Source organism: Ursus arctos, unplaced genomic scaffold, assembly GCF_023065955.2.
Source record: "Ursus arctos isolate Adak ecotype North America unplaced genomic scaffold, UrsArc2.0 scaffold_2, whole genome shotgun sequence".
Classification (NCBI taxonomy): domain Eukaryota; kingdom Metazoa; phylum Chordata; class Mammalia; order Carnivora; family Ursidae; genus Ursus; species Ursus arctos.
The window spans coordinates 63951312-63971853 of NW_026622874.1; the positions used below are offsets into that span (position 1 = coordinate 63951312).

At 54.6% G+C, this 20542-nt stretch overlaps 1 protein-coding gene across 1 annotated transcript; it reads right to left on the minus strand.

Annotated features, from left to right (window-relative positions):
* On the minus strand, positions 1 to 20528 carry PMF1 (polyamine modulated factor 1). Its single transcript, XM_026485152.4, has 5 exons — positions 20341 to 20528; positions 3439 to 3544; positions 2773 to 2873; positions 1672 to 1867; positions 1 to 481 (listed from the first exon to the last, which is right to left on the minus strand). The coding sequence occupies exons 1-5, from the start codon at positions 20499 to 20501 to the stop codon at positions 428 to 430; spliced, it is 618 nt and encodes a 205-aa protein (XP_026340937.1). The 5' UTR covers positions 20502 to 20528; the 3' UTR covers positions 1 to 427.
* Between the last annotated feature and the right edge of the window lie 14 nt (positions 20529 to 20542).

Here is a 20542-nt window from a genome sequence, read left to right on the forward strand (position 1 = left end):
CAGTGGAGGAAGCGGAGGAAGTTTATTTACGGATGTGGGGAGAACATGGCAAGGGCCCTCGGGCTGGCCGGCAAGGGGGCAATCAGGGCAGACCAAACAGACTCCCCGAGCCAGGTCCGGGGGCGCTCAGGCACAGGCGGGGCGGGCAGCTGGCCCTGACCCGGAGGACAGAGAGCCTGGAGCCTGATTCCCAACATGGGAGCTGGCCAACAGTCCTCAAGTTAGAAGAAAACGGAGGGGTCTGAAGGGGGTGGGTGGGTGGGTGTGTGACCCCAAGGGAGCCCCCAAAACAGGAGGGACAGTCAGGCCTCATCCTCCAGCTAACTCCATCCCTGCTCAGGGACTGGGCACCATTTCAGTGGTTCTCAGAGGCAGCTCGCCGGGCCCTCGACCTCGGCTGCCCTCTGCTCCTGGTCCGGTGGACTTCTCACTCGGGCTCCCCCAGCACACCCACCAGCTCCCTCTGTTCTCTGCGCAGGGCCTGGCAACAGTAGGAGGGGAAAAACAGGACATGAGAAAACCCAAACCTTTCCCTTCACTCGGCTTGCCTCCAGCCTCCAGGCCTCTGTCCCCCGGACGACATGGACCGGGTCTGGGCTTGGGCCACGGGCCCGGCAGGGCAGTCGCAGGCAAAGGCCTCTTTGGAAGATTCCCCCTACTCAGCAGGTGTTTTGTGGCAGGCTGGGGGCCATGGCCACTGAGGCCGGGCCTCCCCAGAGCAGTGCCCGTCGTGAATAAGGTCCTCCAAAGTATCCCCTGATCGTTTGAGCCCCCCCAGCGATTTCCAGCCGGCTCGCAGCTGGGCTCGGAGGCAGACAGAGCCCCGCAGATGCCGCACGGGGCCTGGCACCGAGCTCACCAGTGGACCCGCTTCATACGCAGGGTCTGTGGCTGCACTGGGTGAGCTGTGGGTCCGAGCAGAGTCTTTGCACCCCCTCTGAACACCGAGGCTCCGAATGTCAGGGCTGGCCAATTTGGAAGTCAGGGCCCAGACAGAAGAGTGACTCATGGCCTCAGCGAGATGGAGTGGCAACAGCGGGTCGCATCTCACCTGACGAATCAGCAGGGCGCCCTCAAGAGGCCCAGGAGGCAGCGGCAGGCTGAGAGCCTGGGTCAGGACCCCGTGGGTGCCCGGTGCCCCAGAGCCAGGGACAGGGTGAGGACAAGAGGGAAGAGAGCAAGCCACTGGCCCTGCTCCTGCTGCCGTCTCTCCAAGGCTCAGGGACCCGGGAGCCAGAGATTTGGGGGCCCCCTGCCATGAGGACTGGAACAGGAAGACCGGCCGCAGGAAGGGAACCACCAAGGGCTTATAAGTGAACACAAGCTGGACATCTGGATGACGGAGGGAGCCCAAGAGCAGTACAGCCACTCGAGCCTGCCTGCAACCCTGGATCGGAGCCACTTTTTGAGAGAGCGGGAGGGAGACAGGGCATGAGGGCAGAAAGGGAGAGAGGGAATCTCAAGCAGACTCCCCACTGAGGACAGAGCCAACGTGGGCTTGATCTCACGACCCGGAGATCACGACCTGAACCAAACTGAGTCGGAAGCTCAGCCGACTGTGCCCCCCGGGCGCCCCCTAATGTACGCGTTTTAGAGCTAGTGGGGAGTGGTGGGTGGAGAACCCCACGGCTAACAGGAGGAGCCAGGTCCTCGGGCGGGAGGGACACTCACCTGCCAGGCCTGCTGCCGGGCCCGGCCTTGCTGCCGCAGCTCCTCCACTTGCCCGCGGCCAGCCAGCACCGCCTCGGCCAGCTGCCGGTTCTCGGCCTCCTGCCTGTGCACACGGCGCCGCAGGGCGTCCCGCTGCTGTCGCAAGTAGGGCGCCAGAGCGCTGCGCACGTCTTCTGCCGGGATCCCACTGGGGCGCCTGTGTGGCCACAGGGGTGAGCGGCCGGGATGGGGGGACGTGTGTGGGCGAGGCTGTGCCGGCTTCCCAGCTGCGGTCTCAGCGGGACGGGCTTCCACGGCCCCTCCCGAGAGCCGCTGCGCGGCCCCCGCTCTCCCGGTGCACTCAGCAGCCGGCCCTCGGCTCAGGTGCCCGGGGACCCCTCTCCCCATTCTCACTGCCCACGCCTGAGGCGTCCCACCACATGCACCCCCATGTCTACCGCTCCAGGGCAGCCTCTGTCCGTGGGACCCTGTGCACCCGCTCCTCAGACAGTGAGTGCGGGAGTGGGGGACCCGGAGAGGCCCAGCCAGTGCTGGCGGACAGGGGAAGATAAGGCAGGCAGGACTGGAGGCAAGAGTACGGGGTCCTGATGCCTGAGGCAGGGGTGCGTCGGCTCCGATGGGCAGTGGGATGGAAGCTGCCAGAGCTTGTTTTAAAATTCGTTTTCAGTTCTCAAACTCAATTCTCCTACATGTTAATGTCACAAAGCATAAGAAAATTGGAAAGGACGAGAAAGGTGCTTCCTGACTCTGGCCTAAGACACAGTTCAGACGGGGAGAGTGGGGGAGGCAGGAGCGCAGGGTCCCCCCCATTCTTCGTGGGACGCCTCAGGGGGAGTCAGTCCCAAGGGAGCAGGTCTCGGATTCACTGCTGAATCCCGGGCACGTAAAACCCTTTGGGGCCTACAGTGGGTGTCCCCTAAATGTTGTTAGATGGGCAAGTGAATAAAAACCAGACCCCCCGGGGCGGCCTGACAGAGACTGCAAATCCGCCCTTCCGCCTCCTGCCGTGGGCTCTGGGGCTCCCCTTCCCTGGAGGAGATCCCAGGCTTGCTGCCTAGGGTTGCTGCACCCGGAGTCCCACACGTGTGAGGTCCTTCTCACCAGGCCGGCTCCGTGCGGTCTTTGCCCTCTTCCACGATCTTGTCCAAGGCGTTCAAAACCGCTTCCAGGTTCCCCTCTGCTTTGATCTCAGAGATTTCCTCCTGCAGAGCAAGCAGGGAAGAGCTCTAATGACAGCAGACAAGCCCGCAGTGAAAATACACTGAACTACCGGCAGGACTCAGCAAGATTTTGGCTCATTTCTGTGTCTTTGTACCAACATTCCAACTTCTCTCCATGTGACTTTAATAATTAAGAACAGGAAGTAGCAAATGGAAACCATCTGAGGAGAACCTGCCCAGCAGGCCCAGCTGCTGGGGCCACAGCCATGCCTGGTGCTTCCTGCCCTCCCCCACCCCCCAGCAGGAGGGCACAGGAATGGAACCCTCTGGAGGGATCACCGTTACTTAAAGACAGAGTTCTGTCCTTTTTTGTACTCCCTGTAGCATGCAGTTCCATGGGATTCCACGGCTAAGTGTCCCTTCTGTGCCAGGCCCCGTACCAGGTGCTGGGGACGCGGGGAGGACAGGAGTGGGGGGGTGCGGACAGTGGGCACAGCACTGGACCACGAGAGCAGGGGGACGGCCTGCGGCCACAGAGGGCAGCTCCGAGCACTGAGGACCCAGAGGGCCCCAGCCAGCGCCCCCTGCTGCGCCCCTTGCCACTCACCCGGACAGACGTCTGCAGCTGGGTGACAAACTTGTCATAGATCCGCTGCGTCATCTCGGGCTGCAGCTGGTGCAGGCGCTTGTAACAGTCCGTGAATCTCTGGAAGCTGGCGGGAAGCACAGACAGCAAGATGGACGGTCAAGCGCACAGCCAGCCCACAGCCCCGGCCTGGCCACCCCTGCCTTCCCCTGTGGGGCTCGGGGCCTGGCCAACTCCACAGCCCTGGGTAAAGGCTGTGGGTGCAAGACATCTCACCTGCAGCTCTGCTCAGCACCCCCGTCCCCAGGGTCCTCACTACCTCTCAGCAGAGCCCAGCTGAGCTCAGGGGTGTCCCCTTACGGGTGGGTCACACCTGTCCAGCCATGTGCATCGAACAACTGGGAAGGCTCGCTAAGACTCGGCTGCCCCCACCATGTCCAACCGGCTCCCGGGGGACGCTGCTGCCGGTGTGGGCCCCGGTCCTTGAGAAACTCCCTTCGTTCCAGCCCCCTTGCTGGGCTGGACTAGGAAAGGACATGTGGCCTCCGGGAGAGCTTTCCTTCCTCCTCAAAGGAGCCGCACGGGAAGGAACGGATACCCTTTCTGTAGGGTGTGACTACACCTGCCGGAGGTGATGTCTCCAGCTCCTGGCCACCGTGGGTGGGGGCCCTTGCCTGAGGCCCTAAGGAGGCCAAACAGAAGAGAAGAACTGGGGTGTCTGAGGACATCATCAAGCTGCTGAAAACACCAAACTAGAGCCAACCCACCTTGGGGCTGCTAGTTAGTGGGGTAATGGATTCCTCTTATCGTCACGCCATTAAAAAAAAAATTTTTTTTAAGATTTATTTATTCATTTGACAGAGAGCACAGGGGGAGCAGCAGAGGGAGAGGAAGAAGCAGGCTCCCTGCTGAGCAGGGAGCCCTACATGGGGCTCGATCCCAGGACCCCAGGATCATGACCTGAGCCGAAGGCAGCCACTTCACCGACCGAGCCCCCCAGGTGCCCCTATTCCTGCCATCTGAAATCAGGTCTCTGTCACTGGCAGCTGAGAGCTGGGCTCCTGACCCACCCTCATGGCTGGAAAGATCAGAGGACACCCAGGATGCTCCCCATGGCTTGCTCTCTTAGACAAAGAAAGTCAAATAAGGTAACGAGTTTCTTGCCTTTCCTCTCCCCAGTCCCTGCTTTCTCGTCTCTACCTTCTCCCTCGGGCCCTTCACCTTCTGCCAGGGTTCGGCGCTGCCTGCCATGCTGGCCGCCAACCAGGTACTGGGTGTTCTGTGGGGGGGGGGGGGGAGAGGCTGCATGGCCCACCCTGAGCTTCCGGCAGAGAGATGCCAGCAGACACAGAAACACACGTGAACGTGGGGACAGCCACTTGCGGAGGGCGCTGGGAAGGAAATGGGTCTCGGGGATCGTCTTTAAGCTGGGGTGGGGGTGTTCAGTGAAAGCCTCTCTGACGAAGCAACGTCCGATGACCTGCAGGAGTGTGTGAGCCAGGGAGTCCCCGAGCACACAGCAGCCCACATCTGCACTCGCCTGTGGGTCTGGACACTCCTCAGCTGTGCAGCCAGGTTTCAGGGCCACAGGACACAGGGGTTTGGGTCCCTGGAAGCCCATGCCTAGCCCCCACCCCGCTCGGAGAATCACGGCTCAGGGCTCTCAGCCTCCCCGCCAGGATCCTGCCCTACACCGTGTCTGTCAACCTGAGCACGCACGGGGGCTTGCAAGGGACACCTGCTGCGTTTTCAGGAAATCGTGAGCCCGCTGCTCGACCGGCCGCACTGAACACTAGGTTATACAGTCTGGTAGCACATGATACTAAAAGCAATGGTACCAACTACTCAGAACACAGGACTTCCTCATCCAGCACCTTCTCCGTGCTCTGGGGGCGGCTGACAGCCTGTCTGGAAACACTGTAAGGTGCGCTGCGGCCCTCTTTCCGCAACTCCGGATTGAGCGTTTACCTTGGAGACTGGCAAACGCAGGAAGCCAGGGCTTTATTTTTGGAGGGCCGGCTGCCAGTCTCTGCCAGCGGCTCCGCGGGAGGGGACAGTCTCTCCCTGTTGTGACGGTCCACGATAGACACTGGCAGCCGTGACCAGGGCAAGGGACGGATGGCGGGCACCCTTCAGCCTCAGCAGGGCCCCGGGTGTCTCACGTGCTGCCAGCCACACTCGCCACGCAGTCCGTGGCTACATGCGGAATGTGGAGAAGCAGGACGCCCAGCCAAGCGGGGCTGGAACTGAAACCCAGTAATTGTGGCTGGAGACGGGCTTGGCCTGGACACCGGAGATCCTGTTCCTCCTCCCAGCCTGCTCGCCGGCAGAGGGTCTGAGTGGGGCCCTCTCCAGTGCCCAGGCAGCCGGCAGCGGCGAGGGCCAGGGGTCGGGGGCAGGCTGTCTGCCCACCTGTGCCGCTGCGGAGGTCTTCCTGCGGACCCGCCGCGCTCCGAGGACTCCGCAAAAGCAGAGCCCGTCCCCGTAGATCCCCGAACAGCGAATGCCTGCCTCACGGGCACGGAGGGAAGGCAGGCGGACTGGACGCCGGTGTCAGCGAGACAGGAGGACAGGGATCCTCGCTTTGTTTTGTTTGTTTCGTTTTACTGCGACGTAATGGCCACGCCTCCCCGTATAAGGCACACGGCACGATGCTGTGACCCACACATACGGTGAAATAAAGACCACAGGACGAGTAGTCAACACCCGTCACCAGCTCATAGATACACAAAACAGAGAAGAAAAGTTCTTCCTCGTGATGGGAACTCTTACAATGACGCTCCTCACAGAGCGGCGTGAGCTGCGGTTATCACGGCGGACACCGCGCCTGGGCTTCCTCATTCTGCAGCTGACACGCGTGTGCCTTGCCCACCTTCCTCCAACCCCCTCTCCCCACCACCAGAAATTCCTTTCCTGAGAGCCGGGGCAGGCTTGGGAATGGTTTAAATGCCCCTGTGAATCTCCTAAAATAGATACTCTCAGGAAAAAGCAGGAAAAGTGATGCATTTTAGAAAACATTCTGGGCCATCCCGCCCCCTGCAATGTCACTGGGATCTCCAGGGTGCCCAGAATTGTGTTCGATGCGGCTGCAGACCAGCCCCACCCCAGCCACCTCCCCACCCTGGACCCCAGGCCAGCGGGTGTGTGCTGCTCGGGCGGAGTCCTCCTCCCTCACGAGCAGCCCCGATGGCCTCTCTGCAAGTCCCCCTTTGCCCTCTGTTGGAACGGTGCCCTGGCCTTGGCCTTCCAAGGGTACGCAAGGGGCCACCCAGCTGCGTGCTAGCTACGTGCACTGGTTCTGCGGACGCACAGCCTGTCCTGTCTGGGTTCAAATCCTCCTGCCACCGCTCATGAGTGACCTGGGACAACTTCCTTACCTTTCTAAGCCTCGGGTCCTGCCTCTGTCAAGTGGGGATAGTAACTATCCGCGCTCACAGAAAGGCTCTGAGGTCACACATGGAAGGTACTTGGCACAGTGCCCGGCCCATCAACAAGCAGCATGTCAGCCACAATCAGGATCACCAATTTCCGAAGAGCAGTCCTCACCGCCCCCTCCGCTGTGAGAACAGCAAGCGGGCTTCCCACAGTCGAGTAGTCTCCCCTGCAGGAGGCAAGTGCTTCCGAAAAGCGTCCTGGTGGCAGATGCCCGCAAAGAAGCCGGCCCAGCGGCAGAAGAACCCACTGGCCCCAAGACACAGAAAAGGCTAAGTTGTGGCCCCCGCGAGAGGGGGTTACATTTATCACCAAAGTCACTGTTTGAAATGTATTTACTGAATTTCAAAACACAAACGACTATAACAACTGATTTTAATCTAGTTTTTCTCTTACACTCTTTTTTTAAAAGTATTTTTTAAAATAACCTCTACGCCCCATGTGCGGCCTGAAGTCGCCGCCCCGAGATCTGGAGCAGCCTGCCCTTCAAGCCTTCCTGCACAGTATCTGAAACCCTGCACGGTTGGGACTCGCCGGAGAAATACTTCATTAACTGCACTAAGAACTCACTACAAACACAGTTATCACACAAGTTTATTTTTTTATTTCTTGAAAGATTTTATTTATTTATTTATTTGAGAGAGGGAGAGAGAGAGCACAAGCAGGAGGAGGGATAGAAGGAGAGGGAGAAGCAGACTCCCCGCTGAGCAGGGAGCCCTACATGGGGCTCCATCCCAGGACCCCGGGATCATGACCTGAGCTGAAGGCAGTCGCTTCACCAACTGAGCCACCCAGGCGCCCATATCAGTTTAACTTAAAAAAAAATTAACTTCAGAGTACTGAAGCCCAGAATCAAGCCCTCGTGGTCTGTCCCTGTGTCAAGGTCCGCCCGCACACCCCGGCTCGGGCTCAGTGGGCTGCAGCGCTAGGGGAGCCCAGCCCTGTGGTTCCACTGGGCGTCCCTTCACGGACTGCCCACCAGAGGGCGCTGCGGTCCCAGCCCAGGGATGGGCCACACCGAGATGGGGACAGAGGCTGGAGGGCTGGACACACCGCCGCCCACCACCTGGACGGCTGCCCCGCTGCGCTCGCAGGTGCTTAGCGGTCAGCTCCCTCCTGCTGCCCCTTCTCAGTCCTGGGTGTGCTGGGCAGCCGCAGGCCTGAGAAAGCGTAGGGAAGCCCAAACGAGAAATGCTCCTTGATGACAGCACAAGTCTGCGATTTATGATGACAACTGTTGACAAAAGGTTACCTTCTAAAAATTAACCTTCATTAGGGGCTCCTGGGTGGCCTAGTTGGTTAGGTGTCTGCCTTCACCTTGGGTCATGACCTCCGGTCCCCCTGCTCAGTGGGGAGTCTGCTTCTCCCTCTCCCTCGGCTCCTCTCCCTGCTCACCTCTTGCTCTCGCTCTCGCTCTCGCATGAATACAAAGGCCCCTTGCGCTAATCTAACCTTTTAATGCTTGGATTCTTTGGAAACTACTAGAAACTTAATAGTGAGAATATGAAACTGGGGTACTTTTTCCGAAAAAGACTTCTGATTTGATAAATATTAACACAAAAATTAAAAACTCCAACAAGATAATTGTACAGTAGTCCCCTTATCCACAGGGGGTACCTGCCAACACCCCTAACAGATTCCTGAAACTGTGGATAGAACCAAACTCGATATATACTATGTTTTTTCCTGTACATACATACCTACGATAAAATTTATAAACTAGGTACCGTAAGAGACGAACAACACTATAAAAATAATTGTTCTATAAAATATACTTGTAACTGCATACTGCAATAAAAGTTATGTGAATGTGGTCTCTCTCTCAATATTTTTTTTTTTAGGGGGCGGAGAGGGATTTACTGGGGTCTCTTGAGGGGAGCTGGGATTGCTGGGCTCTGCAATCACTCATCAGAGGCCATCCAAGGAGTGGCAGCGTGTTCCCAGGCGACGGGGGCCGGACGGGTCATGCTAAAGATAGCGGCAGCATCTGGGGACGGGGGAGGGCGCTCCAGTCGGCACGGGGACCTGAGCAGTAAGGTCTGGGTGGAGGAAGAAACACCTACTCCTCGTGGCCGGGCCTCTGGTCACCACATGGAGGTGGGGAGCTTCCCGTGACGCACAGGACTCACATATCACTTGTCAAGGACCTCAGCCGCCCGGAGCCGCAGGCAGCAGATGTACGCCCCTGCGGAGACGGGCGGCCGCCGGTGGCGGTGTCTGGGTCACTGGGAGGTCTGTCTCTCAATACACTACTGGACGGTATTCACCCTTCTTCTTCTTGTGATGCTGCCCGACGACGAGACGCCCACATGGCGGGAGGAAGGTGGGGAATGCCGTCAGCGTGTGACAGACTGTCCGGCTACTCTTGACCGTCAGGCCGGACGTCAGACGGGGGGTCATCTGCTTCCAGACTGCAGCTGCGAGTCCTGACCCCGTGGACGGCCACTCTGGGGACATGGGCGACTACTGTACTCGTGGACCCACCTGACAGACACCGAGCACCGACGGCGCGCCGGCCTCGCTCCGCGGTACAAACCCACAGATGCCCTCGAGGGGATACCGTGACCAAGGAAAGACAGATCAGTCCCAGGAAACCGAGGACAGGAAGCAGAGAGGACCTCGCAGGAGCTCAGGGAAGACGCCCCGGAGGAAGCAACGCCTGAGGCCTAAGCGGGAAGCACGGGCAGGCCGGAGGACGGAAGGCCCGGCCACCCCACCGAGCACGCTCCGTGCTCCACCTCCGCCACCTCCATTCCTCTGACGAGGGAGCGGAGGCAAGGAGACAGAGGCTTGCCCGAGGTGGCGTGGCTGGGACCCGAGGGGGCCCCCTGGCTCGGGCTCAGGTGCCCCCGACCCACAGGCTGCCAGGGCGGCAGGGCTGGGCGCACCACGAAGGGGTGAAGCACGGCCAGGCCGGGATCAGCCCTGTGCTTCAGGAGGCTTCAGGCTGTTGTGTGGGGTGGACTCGGGGGGAGGCAGGCGGGGGGACACAGGCACGGGGAGGGGACACAGAGGGCGGCGGGTGGTCTGGAGGTGCCAACAAGCCACAGTCAGAGCCCCGCCGCGCTGCAGACACGTCACCGTGCAGCATGGTCTCCAGCACATGCAACCAGGGTGAGATATCGGGGGGCCCGCATCTCGTGGCCGCACTCTCCGGTACCACGGTACCACGCTTACCCGGGAGCAGCTGTCTCCTCTGAAGGCCGCGGGCAGCCGGCCGGCACACCAAGCGCTCTGCACTCCCCCGCGGCCGCACGGAGGCTGAAGTTTGGTCTCACAGACCCTACTTGGCCACCACAGCTGCACCGGTGGACACTTGGACCTCCTCCTCCCTTGGGCCTGGACAGACACCCCCCCAGGGCACAGCCAGGGTGGCGTGGCGCCTGTGGCAGATCCCGCTTGCCACCGAAAAGGATGACCTGGTCTTCGCCAGGGCCCACTGCCGCCTCCAGCCAGCTGCCTCTCTTGGTGGCCCTGATTTGTGACAAAGCCCTGAAGGGGGACAGCTTGTCTGCTTGCTTTAGCTAAACAGGATGGCGGTCGTTCAGAAGGTCCAGGAGGCTGTGAGGACAGAACAGAACCCTTCCTTTTCAGACAACAAGGCACAAGTCACGATGGTAAGCCCCAACCGAGCCTGCTTCTATGTTCTGACCCCCAAGAGAGGACAGGTGGGAGTCTTTGCCTCAGTCGACCCTAGGAAAGGAAGACACCCCACCTGGAGACAGTGGCGGGGCGGGGGTCCGTCTGCTCTGATGGCCCAGCGAGGCCGACTACCTGCCAGTCATTCTGGGGTGCGTCGTACGATTTGCCTCCTCGTCAAGCGAACAGGTGCACGAGCAGTAGGCTGAGTCGCAGAGAAAATCAGTGCGGGGTGTGCGACAGCCCGCTGGCACGTGAACAAACTAGCCTGTACTACGTGGAGACCGCTGTCCCCGTATAGGGACTTGGTCTTGGAGACTGAGGACTTTTAACTTGATGACTCGGGAGAGGGTCAAGTACTTGCATACATCTTCAAAGCGGGTGTTTTCATACCCGACGTCTGTTGAGCCCTTTCCGTGTGAAACAAGCCGCAAGGTCCTGCTAAAGCCCGCAGAGGGAAGGAGGTCCTGGCAGGGAGAGGCGGCCAACGGAAAGAGCGGGTCGCTGCAGGGGAGCTCACGGCACGTGTGTGTGTGTCCGCGTGCATGTGCGCATGCGTATCTTCCACACCCATGGCCCTGACCATGGCTAGAGAAATAGCGAGGGGCCAAGGAGTGAATGGCCTCATGAGCTGAGCTAATTCTGGAAGCAACCCTGAGACAATTAACCTTTTTAAGCAGGAGAAGGACATGCTTCAATATGAGCGGTAAGGGAAGGGGCAGGACTGAGGCTGGAGGGCAGCCTGGAGGCGGCGGCAGCCACCTAATGAGATGGCGGGTCTGACCTTGAGCACTGGCACACGGGCGGGAGGGAGCAGGCTGAGAGCAAACTGCTTCAGCGGGGCCGGCAGCTGACTGGAGCAAGGGACTGGGGAGCATTCCCAAACCTCTGGCCTAGAGAATGGGCACACGGTGGTATCTTCCACCAAGTCAGAGCCCACAGAGGGAGCAGCCGTCCTGTCTCCACCATGCATCCTCGGTGGTTCTGTGGGACACGAAGAGGACAGTCCAGAAGTAGACTGCTGGATCCTGAAGGCTGGCAGAGATGCAGCCTGGGAACCCTCAAAGACCCCGCAACAGTCTACTGGGCATCTCCAGGCACCGTGATAAGCAATGAGTGCAGAGCGGTGAATGAGACAGACCCGATCTTGTCCTCTGGACCTTAGGTTTAACGTGGGGGACACGGACAAGGGAACAGTGCACGGTCAGGGTGCTACGGGGGAATAAACAAAAGTGTCGTGATAAAGAGTAACTAGGGGAGAGGCGCCTGGGTGGCTCAGGAAGTTAGGCTCTGCCTTCAGCTCAGGTAATGATCCCGGGGTCCTGGGATCAAGCCCCGGGTCAGGCTCCCTGCTCAGCAGGGGAGTCTGCTTCTCCCTCTCCCTCTGCCTCTGCCCCTCCTCGTGTGCTCTTGCGCACTCACTCTAATAAATAAAATCTTTAAAAAGAAGAGTAAGCAGGGGAGGAAGGCAGCTTTAAAGACGGTTTGCAAGAGAGGGCAGAGAACCATCCCTGGCGGAGCAGACATCAGCTGCAAATGCCCCGAGGCAGGAAAGCTCTGGACCTTCCAGGAGAGGAGGAGGACTCCCTGAGATGACAAGGCGTCGAAGGCGGCCAGAGTGCATGGAGCCTTGGAGGCCAGGGCAAGGAGCCGTGCACAGACCCTCAAGGGCTGTTAGAAGCAACAAGACATCAAAAGGGACGTGATCGTTCACGTGTGGAGGGACGTGAGGAAGGGCCAGCGCTCACACATTCCAGGACAAGGAGAGGAAGAGGAGCCCAAGAAGGAAGAGGGGCAGAGACTGGTGTGGGAGGCCAAGGGACAGCGTCAAGGACAAAGGAGTGGCTAGCAGCGTCAAATGCGACAAGGAGAGCAAGTAGGGCAAAGACGAAAAAATATCCACGGTATTTGACAACAAAGAGTTATTAATGACCTTGAAAGGAAACGTTTCAAGGGAATGGCGGCAAAATGCTTTCAGCTGAGACCTAAATGGGAGATGGGGAAGCAGGGAGAAACCTGCAGCCACAGCCTCGGATGTAAGGGGAGCGACACCGAGGCGGTAAGCGGGACTGGGTGACTCTCAGCCAGATCCACAGATGCAGGAACTCCTCCTGGTGACCTCAGTTTTCTCTACAGACCAGGTGTGGGGGGGTCATTCTCCCTGCCAGGGCACCAGGGCGGGGTGCAGGGGAAAGGCCCGAGGGGCGTGATGGGCATTTCCAGTAGTTGCTGTGGAGAAGGGGAGAGGACTGACGGGGGCAGAAGGGGCCGGGCTCACGGTAGAGGCACGATGTCCCATGGGGGAGAGGCTCCACTACGTGGCTCCTCGGGCTGGGGAAGGGGCAGAGGGGTGCAGGCAGAATACTGACTTGTGCTTGGCCAGGCGCTGGGAGGAGGGAGCAAAGATGCGGAGAAGCCTGAACCTATCCAAACAGCTTTCTAACCCCAGACCTGTTTCTCTCCCCAGCTCCTGATGGATGGCACCACCCTCCACCCAACCGCCACAAGATGGGAGTCCTGGAGTCCCCGTCCCTCCTCTCCCCTGCATCCTACCCCCAGTTGCCTCCATCTGCACCACCTCAGGCTGCTGTGGCCCCTACCAGGCAGCTAGGCATGGGACTCTGGGCTGACAAGCTTTCCAAGGTCAGACAGAATGCTTCAGACTTTTAAAAAATAATAATTGTCATTTTTAAATGACTAAAAAATGTAACATGTCAACTAATCAACTGCGATTTTATTTTTTTAAGATTTTATTTTTTTAAGGACTGTCTATACCCAATAGACAGGCTTGAACCTACAACCCCGAGACCAAGAGTTGCATGCTCCACCCACTGGGCAGTTAGGAGCCCCTGTCAACTGCAATTTTAATACAGTTAGAGAAAAATCATATTCATGTAGGATCTGCATGCTTCTCTCCATAACCTGATTTTAAAATTTACCATTATAATGTGATCATTTTCCCATGATTAGACATTATTCAAAATGGAATTTTATTTTTTAAAAAAGATTTTATTTACGGGCGCCTGGGTGGCTCAGTTGGTTAAGTGTCTGCCTTCAGCTCTGGTCACAGTCCCAGGGTCCTGGGATCAAGCCCCTTGTCCGGCTCCCTGCTCAGCGGGGAGCCTGCTTCTGAACCCTCTCCTCCCGGCTCCTGCTCTCTCTGGCTCTCTCTCTCTCAAATAAATAAAATATTAAAATAATAAATAAAAGATTTTTAAAAAGATTTTATTTATTTGAGAGACAGAGAGAAGGCACAAGGGGGGAGGGGCAGAGGGAGAAGCAGACTCCCCGCTGAGCAGGGAGACCAACATGGGGCTTGATCCCAGGACCCCGGGATCATGACCTGAGCCAAAGGCAGATGCTCAGCCGACTGAGCTACCCGGGTGCCCACCAGATGGAATTTTAAAAACCAGCAGAGTACTTTATTAGTCCGAGTTATTATACTTGTGTAACTACCATTCTTCAAATGTTGGACATTTTAGGTGATTCTCAATTATTTCCCACTGAACATTGTGCTATGATAAATATCTTTTGTAGATTAACCTTTTTGAACTCTTTATTTTGAAATAATTATAGATTTGCAGGAAGTTGCAAAGTCAAGTACCCTCCACAATGTTAACATCTTGCACAACTGTAGTCCGACATCAAAACCTCAAAGTCAACACCGTACACAGCTCGTTCAGATTTCACCAGCGATCATACATACCCCAGTTTGTGTGGCCGTCATGTGTGTAACCCTGCGTGACTACTACCTCAGTCAAGGCAAGGCACATTTTTTTCCTTTTTTTAAAGACTGTTTCATTCATTTGAGAGAGAAAGAAACTAGGGGGAGGGGCAGAGGGAGAAGGAGAAGCAGACTCCCCACTGAGCATTATACATTCAGAGCGTTACAAATAAATAAATAAACATTTTCAAACCAGTGGAGAGACGTCTCTCAAACATGAAAAAAAAAAAAAAAAGGATCAGTCATGACTTAAAGAAACATCAAGGGCACTTGGCTGGCTCAGCTAGGAGAGCATGTGACTCTTGACCTCAGGGTCGTGAGTTCCAGCCCCATGTTGAGAGCAGAGATTACTAAAAATAAATAAACAAACTTAAAACAGAAATTGTGACTGGAGATTTTAAAAATAAATGGATGGCTCAAGTCACCAGGAGGATTTTTTAAATAAGCATATAAAAGATTTTAATAACATTGAAAAGTTGAAACTGATAATAAGTATAGAATTTTATACCCAGGAATCAGATACTGCACATTCTTTTCAAGCACACATGGAACATTCACAAAAACTGCCCACATACTTGGCCACATGGGGTCAAAGTGTCAAAAGTTCCCCCCAAAATCGGTGTCCTACAGACCATGTTACCTAATCGTAATACGATAAAATTAGAAATCACAACAAAAGGTTAACTTAAAAAAAAATTACATGTCTGGAAACCAAAAAACATACTACTAAATAATCATTGGGTTAAAGATGAAATCATAAGGAAAATTACATAAAATAAAATACATAAAATTAAATGACTATGTCCGCGTGTGAAAGAATGGAGCTGGACCCCTGTCTCGTATCACACACAGAAACTAACTCAAAATGGATCAAACAAAAGAGCAAAAACCAGACAACTCATTAGAAGAAAACACAGCTGTAAGTCTGTGGCCTTGAATCAGACAGTAGTTTCTCACATGACACTAAAACCACCTGCAACCAAAAAAAAAAAATTCTCTGCAACTTTCTATCTAAATAAATACATATTAATAAATAAATAATCTAAATTTGACTTCTCAAAAGTAGAGCTTTTACAAGTTAACGGTACAAAGACTGCCCACTTAAAGAATGGGCAAAAACGGGGCGCCTGGCTCACTTGGTGGAGCATGCGACTTGATCTCAGGGTTATGGGTTCAAGCCCCAAGTTGGGTGTAGAGATTATTTAAAACTAAAAAATAAGGGGCACCTGGGTGGCTCAACTGGCTAAGCATCTGCCTTCGGCTCAGATCATGATCCCAGGGTCCTGGGACTGAGCCCCCTACATTGGGCTCTTTGCTCAGCGGGCAGTCTGCTTCTCCGTCTCCCTCTGCCCCCCATTCGTGCTTGCTCTCTCTCTAGTGCTCTCTCTCTTTCACTCTCTCTCAAAAAAATATTTAAATCTTAAAAAAAGACAAAAATAAAACGAAAAAAAAAACTGTATATAAATAAGTAATGGGCAAAATATTTGAATCAACATTTCTCCAAAGAAGATACAAAAATGGTCAATAAGCACCTGAAATGTGCTCAGCCTCGGTAGTCCTTTGGAAAATCCAAGGCCCTGTGAGATACCACTGTACGCTGGGCTACGGGCTGCCATCAGAAAGACAGACAGTAAGGAATGCTGGTGAGGATGTGGAGAAATCCCAACCCTCACCACGCCTCAAGCTGGCGGACACATAAAATAGCACAGCTGCTTTGGAAAACAGTGGCAGTTCCCCCAAAAGCGAGACCTGGAGTTACTCTACGAGCCAGCAACTCCACTCGTAGGTGTATCCCCGGGAGAGCCGCACACTGGTTCAGTGAAGCCCTTCACAGCATTCCTCCTAACAGACCGTAAGGCGAAAACAGCCCCACCCGGGCGGCAGTCGATGCAGGATACACCCAATGTGGTCGGGAGAGCCACACCACAGAATACGATTCAGTCATAAAAAGGACAGAAGTACAGACATGGGGACATGGAGGAACCCTGCAATCATGCCTTATGCGAAGTGCGAGCAGCCGGACACGTCAGGCCAGGCCAGGCGAGGTATGCCCAGTGCAGAGGAAATGTCCAAAACAGGCAGCTGCACACAGACAGAAGGTAGACTGGTGACTGCTGGGAGCTGGGGGTGAGGAACGGGGTGGGGGGGAGTGACTGCTAACAAACACGAGGCTTCTTTCTGGGGTGATGAGGGTGCTCTGGAACTAGACAGTGGCGGCGGGTGCACGACTCTGTGAAGGTACTAACTGTGCACTGTGAGGGTAAAGTTCACGGTGTAAGAATTAGATCTCAATTAAAAACTTCAACAACTATGAAAATATGAGATACTGAAATTTGTAGAAACTGGCAAAAGTAGTCCTATGAAAATTTATAGTTTTTTAAAAAAGATTTTATTTATTTATTTGACAGAGAGATAGAGCCAGAGAGCGCAAGTTTGGGGTGGGGGGGATGGCCGATGGAGCGGGAGAAGCAGGCTCCCCACTGCGCAGGGAGCCCAAAGTGGGGCTCGATCCCAGGACCCTGGGATCATGACCTGAGCCTAAGGCACACGCTTAACTGAATAAACCACCCAGGCGTCCCTGAAAATTTATAGTTTTAAGCACATTTTTTAAAAAACCAAAAAACGCTGAAAAAGAAAAGAGCTAAATATTCAACTCAAGAACTTGGGAAGAGAGTAATAAAACAAATCAAAAGAAATAAAAAATAAAGATAGGTTTCAAAGATACAGAGGCTCATAATAACCTCAAAAGTTTTTTTAAAAGCCAATTTTGTAAAAAGATTAGTAAGATAGAACTCTGCCTACATAAAGTCCAAAAAAAGAGAAACAGCATATAATGGAAATAGGAGAAGTAATAAAAATTAAAGTAAAAATTTAAAACATTTTGAAAAGTTAGACTGTAACAGACAAAGGAGACAGATTTGGGGTAGGGGAGCGCCTGTAAAACAGCAATCCTACCACAAGAAGAAATCAAATCCGAGCCGACTTGTGGCCATGACAAGAACGGCTCCATACCAGACGCGGGCAGCGACCTCGGTGAGGACACATCCAGCGCCACGGCTCGACGCCCGCTGTGCTCAGCAAAGCAAGAAATTCTTGGCCTAAGTGAGCTCTCCCAAACTTTTAAGAAATAGATAATCCCAATCTTACAAAAATCGTTTCAGAAGAGGGAGTACTGTCTACGTCCTCATACACAGCTAATACGTCCTTGATTCCATAAACAAATAAGGACAGTAAAGGAAATAAAGATGCATTCAACTTATTAGCATATAAACACAGATCTAACTAAATCTAACAGTGTTTTTTTTAAGGTTTTATTTTTAAGCATTCTCCACTCAACCTGAAGCCCAAACCCACAACCCCCAAATCAAGAGTCACACGCTCCCCCCACTGAGCCAGCCAGTGTATTTTAAAAATGCGCCATAATCAAGTACATTCATTCCCAAAATGCAAAGATGGTTTAACTTCCATAATATCTGCCAACAGAGATCACCAATATTAATGAACTAAAGAAAAATTACAAGATCATCTTAGTAGAGGAAGAAAACATTTGATAAAGTTCAACATCTAATTATGATGCTTCAGGGGTGCCTGGCTGGCTCAGTCAGAGAAGAGCGTGACTCTTGATCTCTGGGTCATGAGTTCGAGCCCCAGGCTGGATGTAGAGGTTACTTACATAAACAAACTAACTTAAAAAAATTATGACTTTTTAAAAACCTCTCTGAAAACTAGAAACACACAGGGACTTTCATAATTTTCCAAAAATATGTGCCCAAAACTTAAACACTGTGGAGAACTTTAGGAAGAAGGCAAAGACAATTACAACAGTGTTTACTACTGCAAGTCCTTGATGACAATCTGGGTGAATCTCACAAAGGCAATGCCGAGGAAAAGAAGTCAGACATAATAAAAGATTACGAACTACAGGATTGCATTTAATAAAGTGCGGGGGGAATCCAGGGAAAATTAATGTCTGGTTAACACTAGTCAGGAAAGAGGTTACCCTTTCAGCTGAAGGTAAAGCTGGGAAGGGGGCACATGAGCACTTCCTGGGGTTGTTTCTTGATCTGGGTGCTGGTTACAAGGGTGTGCTCATTCGTGAAAATGGTTATCGAGATGAACATTTATGATCTGTGCGCTCTGAGGGAGGTTATACTTTCCTAAGAGTGGAGCAAGATTGCTAGATACAACTATCTTACAAAAAGCAATAGTTTCTCTAAGTCATCAGTAACGAATTTTAAAAGAAAATAGAAAATAAGAAAATATTCACAATAGTAACAGAAACTACTAAGTACTAGGTAGTGACCCAGTAAAGAATGCACGAGTTCTTTAAAGAACTTTAAAACTCTATAGAGGGCGTGCCTGGGTGGCTCAGTCAGTTAAGCGTCTGCCTTCGGCTCGGGTCACGGTCCCAGGGTCCTGGGATCGAGCCCCACGTCCACATCCAGCTCTCTGCTCAGCGGGGAGCCTGCTTCTCCCTCTGCCTGCAGTTCTCCCTACTTGTGAGCTCTCTCTCTCTCTCTCTCTCTCTCTGACAAATAAATAAAATCTTAAGAAAATGAGTCTGGGAAAAAAAAGCTGGAGGAAACAAGTAGGCAGCTGGCAGAAAAGGAAGCCACATGACTGACAAGTGTAATGAGGACATGTCCAAAGCTGTGAGGCAGTAGGGGTGTGCGAATTACAACAACCGTGGGACAGCCCTCTCCACAACTTCAGAGCTGCAGGGGTTAGAATGGTGGACACTCGGTGCTGGTGAGGATGGAGGAGACAGGAACAGCCTTCCTGGAAAGCAATCTGACAAGGCACAGGAGGTGTAAGCCCCAGAATCCAGCAGCCCCTCTCCGATATTTACATCCAGAAATGCCAGCACTCCTGTAAGAACACGGACAAGGACAGTCACCCGGCATAACCTGTGGAGGAGGGGCCTGGAGGGAACCAGGGGGTCTGTGACAGGGGACAGGTAAGCGCTGATGCATATCTTGGTAAGAAAAACTGCCCGAGAAGCCCTGAACCACATGCACTTACAGTACATGGTTTGATCTTAAGGGGAAAAAATGGTGTTGAGTGAAAAAAGTTGTATGCAGCTCAATTATCATTCATATAATCTTAAAACAAGCATAGACAAAACAAGGTATTTTACAAAGAAGCAAACATACTCCAATGTCACTTCCTTGCACTCCTGCTAACCCAGACGCCCCCACCCCACTGCTCTATTCCTTTACCCTGATTTATTTTTCTTTACCGCTGCTTGATCACTGGTCTATCTCCAGCTCCTACAACAGAGCCTTGGACATTGTAGTAGGTCAATAGATATTGGCACATAAATAAACGGAGGACATAGAGCTAATAGAAAGTGGGGCCTATGGAGAGGGGCGAGGAATACAAGAATGAGTGGGGGGGGGCTAAAATAAAAAAGCAAAAGAGGGGCCTCTCCTGGACAGATCTTGGTGGTGTCTTATGACGGGTCCATAAAAATAATTACAAATTATTTTATCAAATCCATTGCTCCGGAAACTAGGTCCTGCACGAAAAGGCCGCCACCGCCGCCCCCCCCCCCCAGCAGGCCTGACTACCTCAGGGCCTTCGCACAAGCTGTGTCCTCCGTCTGCAGCCTTTTTCCCTATCCCTCGTTCCTCCACGTTCCGCTCAGGGTCCAGTCCCCAGCGGGCGCCCTCCCCGAGCTGCCCTCCGTCCCATCGCCTGCCCACTATCTCAGCAAACCCTGTGCTTACTCTGTGCCCAGCACGTGTCCGCCCACGGACTGCGCGCCAGGCGGGCGCAGGGACCGCCGCAGGTCTGCGCGGGGCTAAGGGGTGGGCCGCGCGGGGAGCACCGCCACAGCACCGCCCGCGGGGGACACCACCCGCACGCGCCCCACACTTCCGCATCAGTCGACGCCCCCCCCGGCCGCCCCCCGGCCGCCCTCCGGCGCACAGGGGCCCGGGCGCGGGGTGAATGAGCGCCAAGCTCCCTGCTCCGCCCCCATGCGCGCGCGAGAAAGAGACCACGTGACTGCCGGAAGGGGACGCCGGCCAGTCACAGCCCAGGAACGAGGCCACGTGATCAGGCCGCTGCCACCGGCCCCCTCCCCCGGGCCTCTCGCGCGCCTGTAGCCTACTCCTCCCCCTTACCTTCCGGCGGCGACCAGCTTCTGGAGGAAAGTATCCACCAGAGTGTCGAGGAGCTTCACCCTCGGAATGGTGGCACCGGGGGGCACAGATTCCGGACACGACCCCTCAGGCCCCTTTTCCTCACAAGCGCTCTCTGCGTTGACGCTGCGCGCTGCAGCCATATTGAAGCCGGACCGCCAAATCTAACGGGCTCGACCGCCCC

Coding starts and splice junctions, on each gene's coding strand:
- PMF1 (XM_026485152.4), bottom strand. CDS start 20,501: ATGGCTGCAGCGCGCAGCGTCAACGCAGAGAGCGCTTGTGAGGAAAAG. Junction 2,874..3,438: donor AGCTGCAGACGTCTGTCCGG/GTGAGTGGCAAG, acceptor CTTGCTCTGCAG/GAGGAAATCTCTGAGATCAA. Junction 482..1,671: donor CCCGGCAGCAGGCCTGGCAG/GTGAGTGTCCCT, acceptor TACTGTTGCCAG/GCCCTGCGCAGAGAACAGAG.